Genomic DNA, 14,163 nt, shown 5'->3' with positions numbered 1-14,163 from the left:
TCATCAATCGGGGAAGAATGTTACAAAAAAAAAAAAAAAAAAAAAAAAAAAGAAAAAGAAAAAACAGAAAAAGAAACACAAAGAACTTGTCGAAGGCAAGAAACGTCGTAGTTTCAAATGGACTACGTGCTAAAAGTGTGATCAAATAAATTACAAGTATATGTATATGTGTACTTATGTGTTTATGTATATACGTGTGTCAGTGAATCACGTAGGACGGCGTCGAGACTCTTGTTCTGCACATTCAATAAATTATTTTTTTTCGTTCTCTCTTTCTCTCTCCCTCTCTCTCTCTCTCTCTCTTTCTCTCTCATTCTCACGTTAATATAGTTCATGAATTAACAACCAAACACTATACATCGCAATTATACAGTACGTTTCGTTCATTCGAAGATTTTCTTTCCACGAGGATGAAAATTCCATTTTTTTTTCTTCTTCTTCTTCTATTTTATTTTTTCGCTCTCTCTCTCTCTCTCTTTCTTTTTGTCTGCTTTTCTTTTTTTATTCTTCATTTGTACGTTTTATTAATCGAAAAATCAACAACTATGTACCCCATCGAACGTGTTCGCCTGCGAACAGTACAATTGTATTGAAGATCGTTTCTTAGCAGTCCTCCCTTTCCTCTCTTATTTTTTACATATATACTATATATATATGTATGTATATAAACTAGATAGATTTAAATGAGGCACGATGTAAATACCTTACAATCTTAATATGCTGTCGTATTAAAAGGCTCACAGTAAATGAATTTCCGACTTCGTTGAAGACGAAAAGGAAGATATTTACGAAATAACAGATTAAGAAGAAAAGATAAAGATATAGGTAAAGGTAAAGAAAAGAAATTAAAAGTAAGGTAAAAGAATAGAAAGAAGAAAAATAACAACAAATATTTTAAGATCGTAACAGAAAACATGATAAATGCAAAACGAAGATTGCGATACAGTGGTGTGAATGAACAAGTTCATGAATATCGAGGATAAATGTATATAAGCTCTATATATATATAATTTATTTTCTATATTATTTACACTCTAATAAGCTGTTTAGAATCTTCATATTCTTCGGAAATGAAGATCCTATGTGTTCCTATTTTGGTTTTTTCTTTCTTTCTTTCTTTCTTTCTTTCTTTCATGCATATCCTTCAAACACTCCGCATGCCGAAATATTTTTAAAATATTAAAACGGGTAAGTCTCATCGAAATTTTTATTCTCAATTAAATTAGATGACGATGTGAGAGAAAATATATATTTCATATAAATTGTTTCATTGATTCGACGAAACGTATAAATATATTGTACGTACGAAATGACGATGAGTTAAATCGCATCGGCTTTTCGATATTTGTGACTTAGTACAAAAATATACGTATATTTCAGCCGATCACAAAATTGAACGTTTGCAATTAACGAAGAAAAAAAAAAAGAAAAAAAGAAAAAAAAGAAATGAGAAGGAAAAAAAAAAAGAAATAAATAAATAAAAATGAGAAGAATAATCGATATCAAACTTTTTAATTCAGCCGTATTAAAAAGTTCGCAAAGAGAAATAAATTTTATATCGAATTAGGGATGAAAAATTTTTTCGAGAGCTGATGGGCGGAGCAGGGGTAATAGGGACAGGGGGTATGGGCGGTGGGGAGAGATCAATAGGATCATTTGTAAAAATTGTTTTCGAGTCGAAATATTTTATCGGTACATCCCTTTCATTTCTTGACGCGCATTATTGACTTACGATATTTATCCCTTATTTAAGAAAATAGTCTTGTTCTATACACCATTATTTTCTTCACACAATCAGTCCATTTAGTTTACTATAATACGTGCTTTCTCACTACAGTGCAGCAGCTTCACGTGTTATTTTTCTTTTTTTTTTTTTTATTTCTTTTTTTTTTTTGTTGTTTTTTCTTTTTTTGTTCCGTTTCTTTTTTCTTCTTCAGCAATTGCGATCGATGTCTCTCTTTCTTGTCATTTCGACAAATTCGAAAAGTCTTTCATACGCTAACATCGTAAGAAAATCGTCGATTTACAATATTGATATGCGATAAATAAAAGAGAACAAAAATACGCATAATTCGATCCACGATTATTTTCAAAGTTATAATACAATTTTATAAGAGATTGCTCTGCCCAGTAAAAAAGAAAAAAGAAAAAAAAATGAAGAAAAGAAAAGAAAAGAAAAGAAATAAAATAAAATAAAATAAAATAAAATAAAATAAAATAAATAATAAGTATGTTCGTCTAGCGATCTTTCAATATATGCATTCGTTAAACTTTCAATTCTGTATACACACACAATATATATCCCTATTTTGTTAATATTTCCATTTCTTTGTCATTATTATTTTAAACAAATGAATTGTTAATGGGTGCCCAGAAATGAAAATATTATCCTCATTTTGCTTCTCATTTCTTTTTCTTTCATAACGAACACAATCCCGTGAACGATATAACGTTCCTGCTTTGTACATAGGAAATACAAATATGATTAATTTTGATTTAACACTAACTGCTAGAAATATTCTCTTGGGTTACTCCTGCGTCACTTAACAACATTTATGGTGGGCACTTAAATTAATTCGTTATTTACGAGAAAATTTATTCCTATTGTCAAAATCTAAATGATCTAATTTCTCGTTACGAAGTAACGGGCTCGTTATTAAATAAATAAAAAGAAAAAAAAATAAATAAATAAACAAATAAAATAATTAAAAAAAAAAAAGAGAAGAAAAAATAATTTCCGAACAAAGTTCACATTTTTAAAACCTTAAACGTAAAACATGAATATGGCAGAGACCTATTAGCTCATTTACTTTGTACATTTAATGATGTTTGTCTGATAACTAAAGATAACATTGACACGGCAGTTGAAAGATGAATAAGGGTGATGTGCGATGTGCTCACAAAAGATCTATCATCCCTCCATCAGATAGTAGACGATACCGGCCAACGCGTTGATCCATGTCCACTATGGGCGAACAGACATATAGATATAATCAGTCAGTCACTATCTACGGTTATTCTGACATCGTATTATTATTATTATTATTATTATTATTATTATTATTATTATTATTATTATTATTATTATTATCATTATTATTATTATTGTTATCATCATTATTATTATTATTATTATCATCATCATCATTATTATTATTATAATCATTATTATTATTGTTATCATTATTATTATTATTATTATTGTTACCATTATTATTATTATTATTGTTATCATTATCATTATTATTATTATTATTATCATCAATATTAAATAGTATTATTATTAACAATTAATATTGAAAAGGATATAGTGCTATTTTCTCTCAAGTTACAAATATCTCTTTAACTCAATAATGATTTAACATTAATAATATTCATGATATATCTATATTATTGACATATATTTGGGATATTAAATGGAATTTGTTAATGATTTCAAAGAAATTTTTATAATTCGGTCAGGTGAACGATTAAATTATTTTCTTTTTTATGATCTCAGGTTAAAGAAATATGTGTGGCACTTTTCTTTTATGTACATTCACAATGACAAACATGCAGTAAATAACACGAAAGAATTTCATTTATAAAAAGAAGAAAATAGATAATTATGATCACTTGCATTTCTGCCACTTCTACCCTTATCATATAATACTGCGTTTACATACAAATTTAATATATATATATACATATTATATATATATATATATATATATATATATATATATATATATATATATATATATACATATATTTGTGTAAATATATATGTATATATAAGTATGTAAATGTTACACAGAAAAGGATAATAAAACTTGCAGTAATGTACTTACACGCAGCATGCAAGGAATAGAGTGCAAGGAAAGCAGATGCACCGATCTGAGAAAATATTTCGCTACCTATTATCGAAATTTCGGTGAGAATAAAAGCAGTTCACAAATAATGAAAAGACATTTATCATAATACACACTCGTGTCTCGTACAATGACTTTCTAATTATGGCAATACAATATTACATGTAAGAAAATAACTCTGAAACTTTACCGCTACTCATCAATGCATAATCCATTACACCGCATACACTAAAAGTTATAATTAAAGAAATACGCTAAAGATATATTAAAGAAATAAAGAAATTATATATAAATAAATATATATATATATATATATATATATATATATATATATATATGGATGTATATATGTATGTATGCATGTATATATGTATGTGTATATATATATATATATAATTTCACTTTGTACCTTCAGAAAAGCAGTCACAAACAGGGAGAAATCTCAAATATTATATAACAGATGTAAATACTGGAATTATAATAGTAAAAAATATTGTAATAGCGTAGACAGCTAAAAAATAGAAATTAAATATTTATATGTTCATAACTAATCATTATTACTTAAATAATTCGAACGATGAGAGAACAATGTATTATACATTCTGTAAAAAAGTAGGAGATATGAATACATTGTAGACACATTCTCATGTATATGTATGTGCGTGCGTGTTCTTATTTGTAAAATATGAAATACAAAAGTACGCTTGTAACACAACATTGTATTTAAAAACCATTAACAGTTTAATTGTGATAATAATAGCAGGTATGTCTCTGATGGTGATATTGAGAATAATAATAACAGCAGTAGCATTTGTAATAATAATGGTGGTAATAATAATTATAATATAACAACGGTATAGAGATAATAGTAATTATAATAATAATAATTATAATAATAATAATCATAATCATAATCATAAGTAATATATATCACAAATATAATTATTATATAATCGTTAATAAATGTGTCTCACAAATTTTATACGTTTCAGACATTATACAACAATCTCTTCAAATTTTTTTCTTTTTTCTTTTCTTTTTTTCTGTTTTTTTTTTTTTTTTTTTTTTTTTTTTTTATTTCTTTTTTTTTATTATAAATTACTAACATGCAATATAATACAAGGATTAGAACAAAATTATAAATGTCATAGGGCTCTGATATTTCAATGTTACAGGCAATTTTTAAAACTGTATAAAAAAGCATTAAGGAAAAATATAAATTTTTTGTTTTGCAGATTGACGATAATCGTGCATTTTACTTTCAGAAGTATAAAATTGTATCTTCGACTGTACATTTATACAATGTAAAAAGCAGTGTTAAATTTAAAGTACTAATGACTAATAAGGAATATTTAAAAAAAAAAGACAAAATACTTATGTATGTGAACATATAGGCCCAATATCTTGCAAATGGTATATATATATATTATTGTCAAAAATCATTTGTTACTAATACATCTACAGTAATTAACATTACATATTTACAAGATTGTTGTGTTTGGGTAAACGAAAACCGAACGATGCTGGCTTCAGGGATACCCTTCTAAAAATTAGATTTATTTTTTTATAGACTCTTACACTATATTGAATTATGTTGCTTGTCATATTTTTCATTCTTTTTTTTTTCTTTTTTTTTTCTTTTTTTTTCCCTTTTTTTAAAGGATAAAAACGTATTAATGTAATACACCTTTGTACTATTCATTTGATTTATACAAAAGTTTTATTAATTTCTATATATATCTCATATAACTTCATAAATTTTTTATGTAATATAACTTTGAAAGTATGATATATATATACATACACACACACATATATATATATACACATACATACATACACACATTATTATTAATTTTATGACATATAGAAACATAATATGTCATTTTTATGTAGATAGATTATGTGTAATATAAATTAGTATATATAATGAAAAATAATTTCCTGCAAATAATAGCTTTTAAATAGAGGACGTTTATTAAAAAAAAAAAAAAAAAAAATTTACACATATATCAAAACTGAAAAATCAATATTACAATAAATTCATGCAAACAACATTTTAGAAACATGCTTCTAGAATCAAATTCCAATTATTTCTAACCAATAATGACCCTAAAGCCAGACTTCATTTTGCTTATCATCAATTTGTAGTACTTAAACATCATTAATCGCTTTTCAACAGTAAACTAAGCTAAAATTGTATGTGATCTTTGTATATATTAAAAAGAGAAATATATATATATATAAACGGTAGAAAGACGATTTTAACTCATGTGCAGTATTCCTCGTTGATAAACTAAATTCTGATTTTTTTTCTTTAAATCTGAATTCTGTAGGTCCCTTATAAACTGATTTTTCAACTTTTGCTTAAAATAAGTAAGCACCAGCCTAACTGAAAATTACTAATTTAATAATATAATTTAAATTTATACAATTCAAAATAAGAATTAAATTTTCCCTGTTCTCACTTTGCAGACAGGCACACAGTTTTCATATTAATAATCACATATTTGAACATATATAAAATATCAATTTTAAGACCGCTCTTTAAAACTGTATATTTTATAGTATTTATAAATACTCACGTATCTTACCGATACGTGCTGTTCAATATTTGTGACAGAGATTATCTTTTGATAACAATAATTATATCTCTATAACTAAATAATAAAATGTGCAATGAAGATACTTATTATTTTTAAATTAGCATATTTTTATCAGGTATCTTTTAAATATTTCCAGATGTAACGCTTTACTGCTTTAGTAAATCTTTAATTCAATTATCAAGATGTAGTGTATTCTATGAAATACAGATTTTTTTTATTATTATTATTATTATTAAATAAAATGTATTTTGATGCTAAATTAATGTTTGGTTGTATAGGAAATATCGAGGGGAAAAAGTTTATACATTGCACAGCCTAATGAATAGTTTAGAAAAATTTTTTTAAAAGATAAAAATAGAAAAAAAGAAAAAGAAAGAAAAATAAGACAGAAGAAATCTCTTGATACATATATCATTGTCAATATTATTTTACAAACTCTTATTATAAATATTTATAGCAGTCTATACACAAATTGACTTTGGTATTTCCAAAGTACTAATCATCACTATAACGGTTTTTTTTTTATTTTATATATATATAAAATATATATATATATATATGTATATATATATATAATATATATATATATATATATATATATATATATATATATATATATATATATATATATATTATCAAGATACACTCTCTACTTTTAATAGAAATAGAAATCTAAATTTGACAAGTGTTCTTATGCCTGAGCAGATATAGACATCTTATGTTATAAACTAATAAAATCAATAATGTTTGTAATTCTACTATATGGTTGTATAGTTAGAAATTCAACAAACATATTTGATGATTTAAATGTACTATATCGTATATGAATGTCACATGGAAGTTACAAACTTGTTTAGAAGCAAGAACTACCACGTTGAAAATTTACTATTTACAATAATCCTATTTGATAATTCCACAAGTAATTTTATAAAGTTGTTCAAAATAAATTGAATTAAACACTTAATACTGTAGAAACAGATAGAATAATCAATAAGAGGATCAATTAAAAATAGATTCTTAATGACTTATCAATAGTTGTTAATAATCCCCAATACCCAAAGAAGGCAAGGAGTTGCTGTAAGACATGCAAATAATATAATAGTGCAACAAAAACTTCTAACTTTGTGCTGTGGTAAGATTTATATACTTTTAATATGTACCATACTCTTTGCATGAAAAAATAGATTAAGATAAATCCAAAAAAAAAAGAGGGGAGGGGGCGGAGAGATTATGTCTGTAAATATTGTTGTGTTCACTTTCATAAATACGTATTGACACAATTTCATTATTGTAACAAAAAATAAAGAAGATTATCTAAAGTAAAATTTTGTTTGTATTCTCCCATTACAATCAACCAAGAGATTTCTCATTACTACTTGCAAGATCAATAAAAAATTTTTCAATGAAAGATTGATATATTTTGACAATATTTATTCTAACTGAGAAAAAAAAGCATACGTCATAAAAAACGGGATTGCAAGTATTTCCAACCATGATCAAAATAAAAAAGGATCCTTATGCATTTTTGGTAGATGCTTTACCACATTTCATGCTGAAATAGTGCGGAAAAGTCAAATAATAAATGTCTTTAGATTGTACTCTCTTATCAAGCAATAGTGTGCGTGTATGTGTGTGTGTATAAAATAGAGTATGTGTTGCATGTGTGTATACTATTATACATACATACATTATACATACATACATATATACATACATATATGTGTGTATATGTATGTATGTACAATGTATATAAACACACACACACACACACTACAAATCTTTTGAAACTTAAAAACTGAAGTTACGTAAATCTGCAAAGTATAATGCTAGTTGAAAGAACTCAGTTTCTAAGAGTTTCCAAGATCAACGAATCGACTATGTATCTAACGTGGATGAACGAATAAATGTTGAAGAACGTTTTACACTAGCAGTGCTTTGCCTAGGGCTATTCCTACTTTTATCTCCACGTGAGAGTAAACCTTTAGCTGTTTCTCTGAGACTAGTTCTTTGGTGGGTATTAACATGTGTATGGCTACTGCTGTGTGTAAGATTGTGGTGATTCACCACCAGAGATGCAGAAGACTCACCAGATTCCCAACCATCTTCATCTCCCGTTGTATCGCATTCACTGCTATCCGCTTCACTGGATTCGCTGGGCGTTTCCTGACCACCCATTCCTATTTGTAGACCCTCTCCCAACCTATTCGTTGTCGCTGGCACAGCCGGCGAATTACTTCCACCAACTCGGTGCATAAATAAACTAACCTGAAATTAGTAAATATTATTACGAGATATAAATTTAGGTAGGGCATCGCCGGATAATCGACGATAGAACTTACTTTAAAATCTGCACTGTAGATTTTGTGATGTTTGTCTTTATGTGCGTCGTCTAAGCCCCACTTGTCTATACTCAAAACAAGAGTAGGTGGCATGGGTCCAAGGCTAGCTAGAGATCCTGTTCGGGGTTTTACATGTGACATGACCATCGGTAATTCCATGGCTGTACCATCGCAACTCAATGCCCTCGTCGATCGTTCAACCGGTAATTCCCCGTTATCGTATTCAGATAAAACATGATCACGTACAAAAAATGTATTAAACCAAAAGTGGAACAGCTTTTCCTAAGAACAATAGAATAATTTTCAAGTCGATTAACACGTGAATAGAAATATTTTTATAGACATTGTAATCATATACCTTTCTTTTCATTTTTGGCCTGTTATAGAAGTCCACTCGAATATCACCTGTTAGAGCCACATTATGTTGTAATGGAATACAAATAGAATGCATTCCTTTTCGTACCTCATGAACTTCTGAACTAAATACCTTCTTATTTGATTCAGATATTACAAAATGCAGATCTAAAATATAGATTATAAATTAGAATATATTATTTTATATTAACATTTAAACGAGTAATGTAAATTATTATTCTTCTTACAGCCTTGGCCCCCGTTAAAAATGGGAACTGGATCCAATTGAATTTTCCGTAGAATTAATGTAATTGGCTGGTAATTTAGACCCTCTTGAACGAGAGTAGCATAATAACCCACGTACCTCCTTTGGGAAGGTATTGTTACTCCTTTCCTAATTACAAAATGTTATATTACATACTATTATTATATAGAAATAATAGTATTAGCATGCGGCAAAACGATCCGAATAGAACTTACCTATCGTGTGTTCTTTTGGTACCATAATAGTTAAGAGCTTCTGTGGCAGTGGGGAACTGTTTGCTGTGAAGAAGGTAGCAACATACCATAACACCAGTTCGTCCTTTACCTGCTTTACAATGAACTACTGCTACATTTTCTTTATGCAAAGAAAGCCACGTGTGTACATCTTCGCAAAATGGCTTAATTTGTTCCAACCTTGGTGGATTGTGATCATCGAATGCATACGTAGCAACTCTTTGCTTAAACTTGTTAAAATCGTAGGATCTCTCGGAACATCTAGGAAGAGAGAAAATTTTTTAAAAATTATTATAGATACAAAAATAATGTAGAGTTAAATAAAATAAAATAAAAAAGAGCTATTTACAAGTTATAAATTTTATAATGATCCTTATGTTTAGATTCTAGCAGTTTGACAACATCATCAATATGATTTCTGTATACTCCTTCCAACTTTTCAGCAGGAAATCCCATAGCTATTAAATTATCTCGTATATCTATTTATTTACAATAAAGTTAAGGAATATGTAATAATGCATTTTATACTTGTACAACGATGAATATTTATAAATGGATGATTTAAATAATAAATTCAAAAGGTTACATGTGAGATCAAGATCGAAGCCATCTTCTTTGAAACGTTTACGACGTTTACTGACAAGCCCCTTTATGGGGTTAGTCATTTTCATATTACTAATAGTATTGGCCATACTCGACTGGTTTTGCTCCACCTCTCCAATATCAATTACAACTAATCCAATCTCCAATTTTTCCTCTGCAGCCTCTTCTTGTGCTTTGTAATTTTCAAAAACCTTTTTGACCTGTTCAAAGGAATAAATCTAATTAAAATCATTTATAATTTATACTATTATCTTAAATGTTATAAATAGATAATATAAAACTGTACCTGTGGCTTGTGAGCTGAGGCGTCACATAAGCCCAGTTCTGGTCCTCTTTGTTCCTCCAGACAAACATGGAGGGGAGTTACCGACGCCGAAATGTGCTCAGAGATCTTACTGTTCAACCTGCTGCTAGTAGGTCTCCTGCAGGAAAAGCATATACCCATCAATTCCCAGAGCATGTGTTCCTTTTATTATCCATTTCATGGAGACTTTTTATCTCTCTTCCATAACATTTGATAATTCTCTGTCACAATCAGGTTGTAACGTCACTATGTAACCACCACCGCCAGCACCAGCTTGACACAAGTATTGAAATGTCAGCTTACACAAAATTAGAGCTTTGTTTTATGGAACCACATTGCACAACACAAAAACATTAACAAATGCTACTCTTCATACACTTATTCAAAAATCAAAGATTTCATAAAGACTATCGAATTTGTAATTCTCAAACAAAGGACGAAGACCTAGCATTCAAAATATCTCCCTTACATTCTCATTTTTGTCATTCCCATCGAATACTGACATGAATAACACCACAATCACTGCTGTTGAACGACAAACATTAGAGATTCAATAAATTTCAATAACTTTTTAATATGATAAATCAAATAGATACAAAAGAAACTTTCTGTCAGTATGATATCATATTATATCAAGAATCATCTTTAATTTAAATATCAATGCATATGTAACTTTAAAAATAAAGAAAGCTGTTCTCTGTATTGGATATGAAATGGTCGATTGGAAAAGCTTATTAAAAAATGATTGGAGATCAAAATCGTTTCTTCGCGATAGAATATCTGGTAACTATGAAGGAAGAAAAATTACGAAGTGAGAAAAGAGAGGGGGGAGAAAAAAAAAGAGGAAGCTAGAATTGTAATCGCACGATCGACTTTATATATCGAGGAGATGAAAAAAAAATCGATGTTCTTCGATAAAGAAGAAAGATTAACGTACAATTACGAATGCAAAAGAGGAGTCCGATCTCGGTGTCCTAGACACTCTCTCACTCTCTCTCTCTCTCTCTCTCTCTCTCTCTCTCACACACACACACACTCTCTCTCTCTCACTCTCTCTTTCTCCAATTTCAGTTCCCTGCAAGATCTCGAAAGAACGCGCTCAGCAGCGAGAAAAACCGTGACGACGAGCATAGAAGAACGAAAGGTTAGGTTAAGCACCATTTGCAATGCCGGAGAGCTTCTCCGACGTACGAATACGATTTTTCATGCCAGTTTCACTGGCACATCGTTCGGGATATTTCGTCTTCTCAATGAAGCGGTGCCTTTTCACATATTGCTACCATAGAATTTAACGAATTTCTCGCGAGAGAGACACGATTCTCGTATCGAAAGATCCTCGATCTTTCGTGCTCATTGAAAAACCGGCCAGAAACGTTCGAACCATGTTCATCGATATCCACTTCTCTCTCTCTCTCTCTCACTCTTTCTTTCTCTCCCTCTCTTTTTCACTCTCTCACTCTTTTTTCTTTCTTTCTCTCTCTCTCTCTCACTCACACACATCACACACACACGCACACACTCACATACACTCCGTCCGTTCTCCTACGCGAGATCACGGCGTGTCCTGCGACGATGAAATGCAGCAGACCTCTAATTCGAAATTGATGGTCTTCGATGAGTTCGTCCTCCTGCGTCGAGGAGTAGGAGCAACGGCGAAGTATAGAAGATAAAACACGATCGAACGCGTCTATAGAAGCACTCGCGCCCGCACGTATTCACTGTCGTCCCACGTTTTCCCAGCACGGTCGTGTCATCGTGTCAGAATCGGAACACTTGCTCGTCGTACTCTACGTACGACACACGACGCTTACTCGCGTCCAAGAGAAGGCACACACACACACACACACACATTCATTTCACGCGTGTACATACATATACAACACTTGCGCGGATTCATGCGTGTGGTTCGCGCACGACGGCTGCGCACAGTATATACATACACATATGCACGACGCGACGTTAATGTGGTAGTGCCTGGTAGTGGTGGTGGTGGTGGTGGTATGATGGTAGTGACGATGGTTTACTACCGCGAATAACACACGTATATTACACACATCATATATATACATACATGTATCTCTCGTGGACGATAGGGCGCAAGAAGGATATACACGTTTTCTCGGTTCATCTACGACGTTAAGAAGGTGCGAGAGACACCAATGCACTCGTGTCAACGTACATAAACGCTCTCCTTCACACGCTCATATATACACCGAATATAGCGGGATTCGCGATGAGAGGGGACACGCGTACGCAGCAGCCAACCGCGACACACGCGCTTGCCGGGGAAGGGAGATATATATATATATATATACATATATGTGTATATACACAAATATATATATATATACATATATATATATGTAATGATGATATAGATAGAAAGAAAGAAAAAGACAGTAGACGCACACACTCACCAACAACGCATCGGAGCGTGCACACCGTGCAGGTGTGTTGCAGCGCACGGCTGTCCGTCCACTTTATAACCGAGCGAGTCTCGTCGATATTCGTCGTCCGCTTTTACGGACACTCATACTGGAATCCGAGCGTTCTCCACGCTCTTCTCTCTACTTCGAGGCGCATTTTTTTTCGTTCTTTCTCTCTCTCTCTCTCTCTCTCTTTCTGTCTCTTCTTTTGCTTTCCTCCGCGTTCTTTTAGCCTTGCAATCGTCCGCTACTAATCCACGCGCGTGAGATACGTATATATATTATCGAGATGCTTCGTGTATGTGGTAACCGCTAAGAAGAAGAGGGGAAGGAAACGAAAAAAAAAAAAAGCAAAGGAAAGAAACAAAAGAAAAGAAAAAAAAACAGAGGAAAAGAAAAAGGAGCGAAAAGCCACGCTTAATTAGCGAACGGAAGTGGTGCTACTCCTCGTAAGCGTCCATCTCAAATACTGCTTCCATAGGCGACTGTTAAACGAAATAATTATTGGTAAAACTTGCACAGCCAAACTTTTCACCACCGGCGCCATTCACGACGACGCGTTCATGTCGCGTGCATACACCACAGTCGTTTCTCGTACGGAGGAGAATGGATGATGACGATAGACCGCTTACACCGCGGCATTACAAGGGAGGGCAGAGGCTTTGTCCTGGCTCGCTCTTGGTCTCTATATCTATCCCTCTCTATCTTTCTTTCTCAGCGACTTACGTTCCTGGAAATTCTCACCGAACGATGGAGGCGCTCCGCTGTCTCACTTGGCGCACATGCGCGTTCGATTTTCTTTTCACCGACCAATCAACTTCATTCTTATTGATATCGTACGCGCGCTACACGCTCTCTTCTCGAACGCTCATTGGTTGGTTATAATCGATACGCGATAATACCGACCAATCAACAACGAGCTACAAATTTCGAATACGTACACACCATTACACATCAAATTATATTATATTATATATATATATATATATATATATATATATATATATATATATATATATATATATATATACATGCATGATTTTTAAATTTACAATTTAAATTCATTTTACGAATTATATTTTACATTATGGATTAAACACCGCGACGTACAAAATCTTTTTTCTTTATTCGAATACATTTTAAATTTCGCAGTAGTTTAGAAACAAAATGTTTTTTTACTGA

The 14,163-nt window shown here is 30.9% G+C and overlaps 2 protein-coding genes across 6 annotated transcripts in view; both read right to left on the bottom strand.

The window, feature by feature from the left end:
* The window catches only part of LOC124953883 (protein bicaudal C), a 61,009-nt gene extending 52,356 nt beyond the window's left edge, over window positions 1–8,653 (bottom strand). Inside the window, exon 1 of the mRNA XM_047505887.1 lies at window positions 8,545–8,653. The gene's annotated coding sequence lies outside the window, so the exon portion shown is untranslated. The remainder of the gene's footprint in view (window positions 1–8,544) is intronic.
* Window positions 4,898–13,111, bottom strand: LOC124953885 (phosphatidylinositol 3,4,5-trisphosphate 3-phosphatase and dual-specificity protein phosphatase PTEN). Of its 5 annotated transcripts, XM_047505892.1 has the most exons (10): window positions 12,973–13,094; window positions 12,627–12,833; window positions 10,538–10,673; window positions 10,235–10,451; window positions 9,998–10,127; window positions 9,631–9,909; window positions 9,399–9,544; window positions 9,155–9,318; window positions 8,797–9,078; window positions 4,898–8,722 (listed from the first exon to the last, which is right to left on the bottom strand). In XM_047505892.1, coding segments are annotated over exons 2-10 (1,746 nt in total). In that variant the 5' UTR covers window positions 12,629–12,833; window positions 12,973–13,094; the 3' UTR covers window positions 4,898–8,332. The 5 variants fall into 5 exon arrangements, with proteins under 5 accessions (XP_047361848.1, XP_047361847.1, XP_047361849.1 ...); XM_047505891.1 differs by lacking the exon at window positions 12,627–12,833 and having other exon boundaries at window positions 12,973–13,111; XM_047505893.1 differs by lacking the exons at window positions 12,627–12,833; window positions 12,973–13,094 and adding an exon at window positions 12,079–12,570.
* Between the last annotated feature and the right edge of the window lie 1,052 nt (window positions 13,112–14,163).

This window comes from Vespa velutina, chromosome 13 (assembly GCF_912470025.1).
Source record: "Vespa velutina chromosome 13, iVesVel2.1, whole genome shotgun sequence".
Classification (NCBI taxonomy): domain Eukaryota; kingdom Metazoa; phylum Arthropoda; class Insecta; order Hymenoptera; family Vespidae; genus Vespa; species Vespa velutina.
Note: the sequence above shows the minus strand (reverse complement) of the source record. Positions and strands in the feature narration are given on the sequence as shown.

Excerpts from the sequence above, each read along its gene's own strand:
- LOC124953885 (XM_047505890.1), bottom strand. The coding sequence starts at position 10,711 with ATGCTCTGGGAATTGATGGGTATATGCTTTTCCTGCAGGAGACCTACT. Across the intron at positions 10,128-10,234 it reads CTTCGATCTTGATCTCACAT|ATATACGAGATAATTTAATA; the intron begins GTAACCTTTTGA and ends GTAAATAAATAG. Across the intron at positions 9,910-9,997 it reads CATTATAAAATTTATAACTT|ATGTTCCGAGAGATCCTACG; the intron begins GTAAATAGCTCT and ends CTCTCTTCCTAG.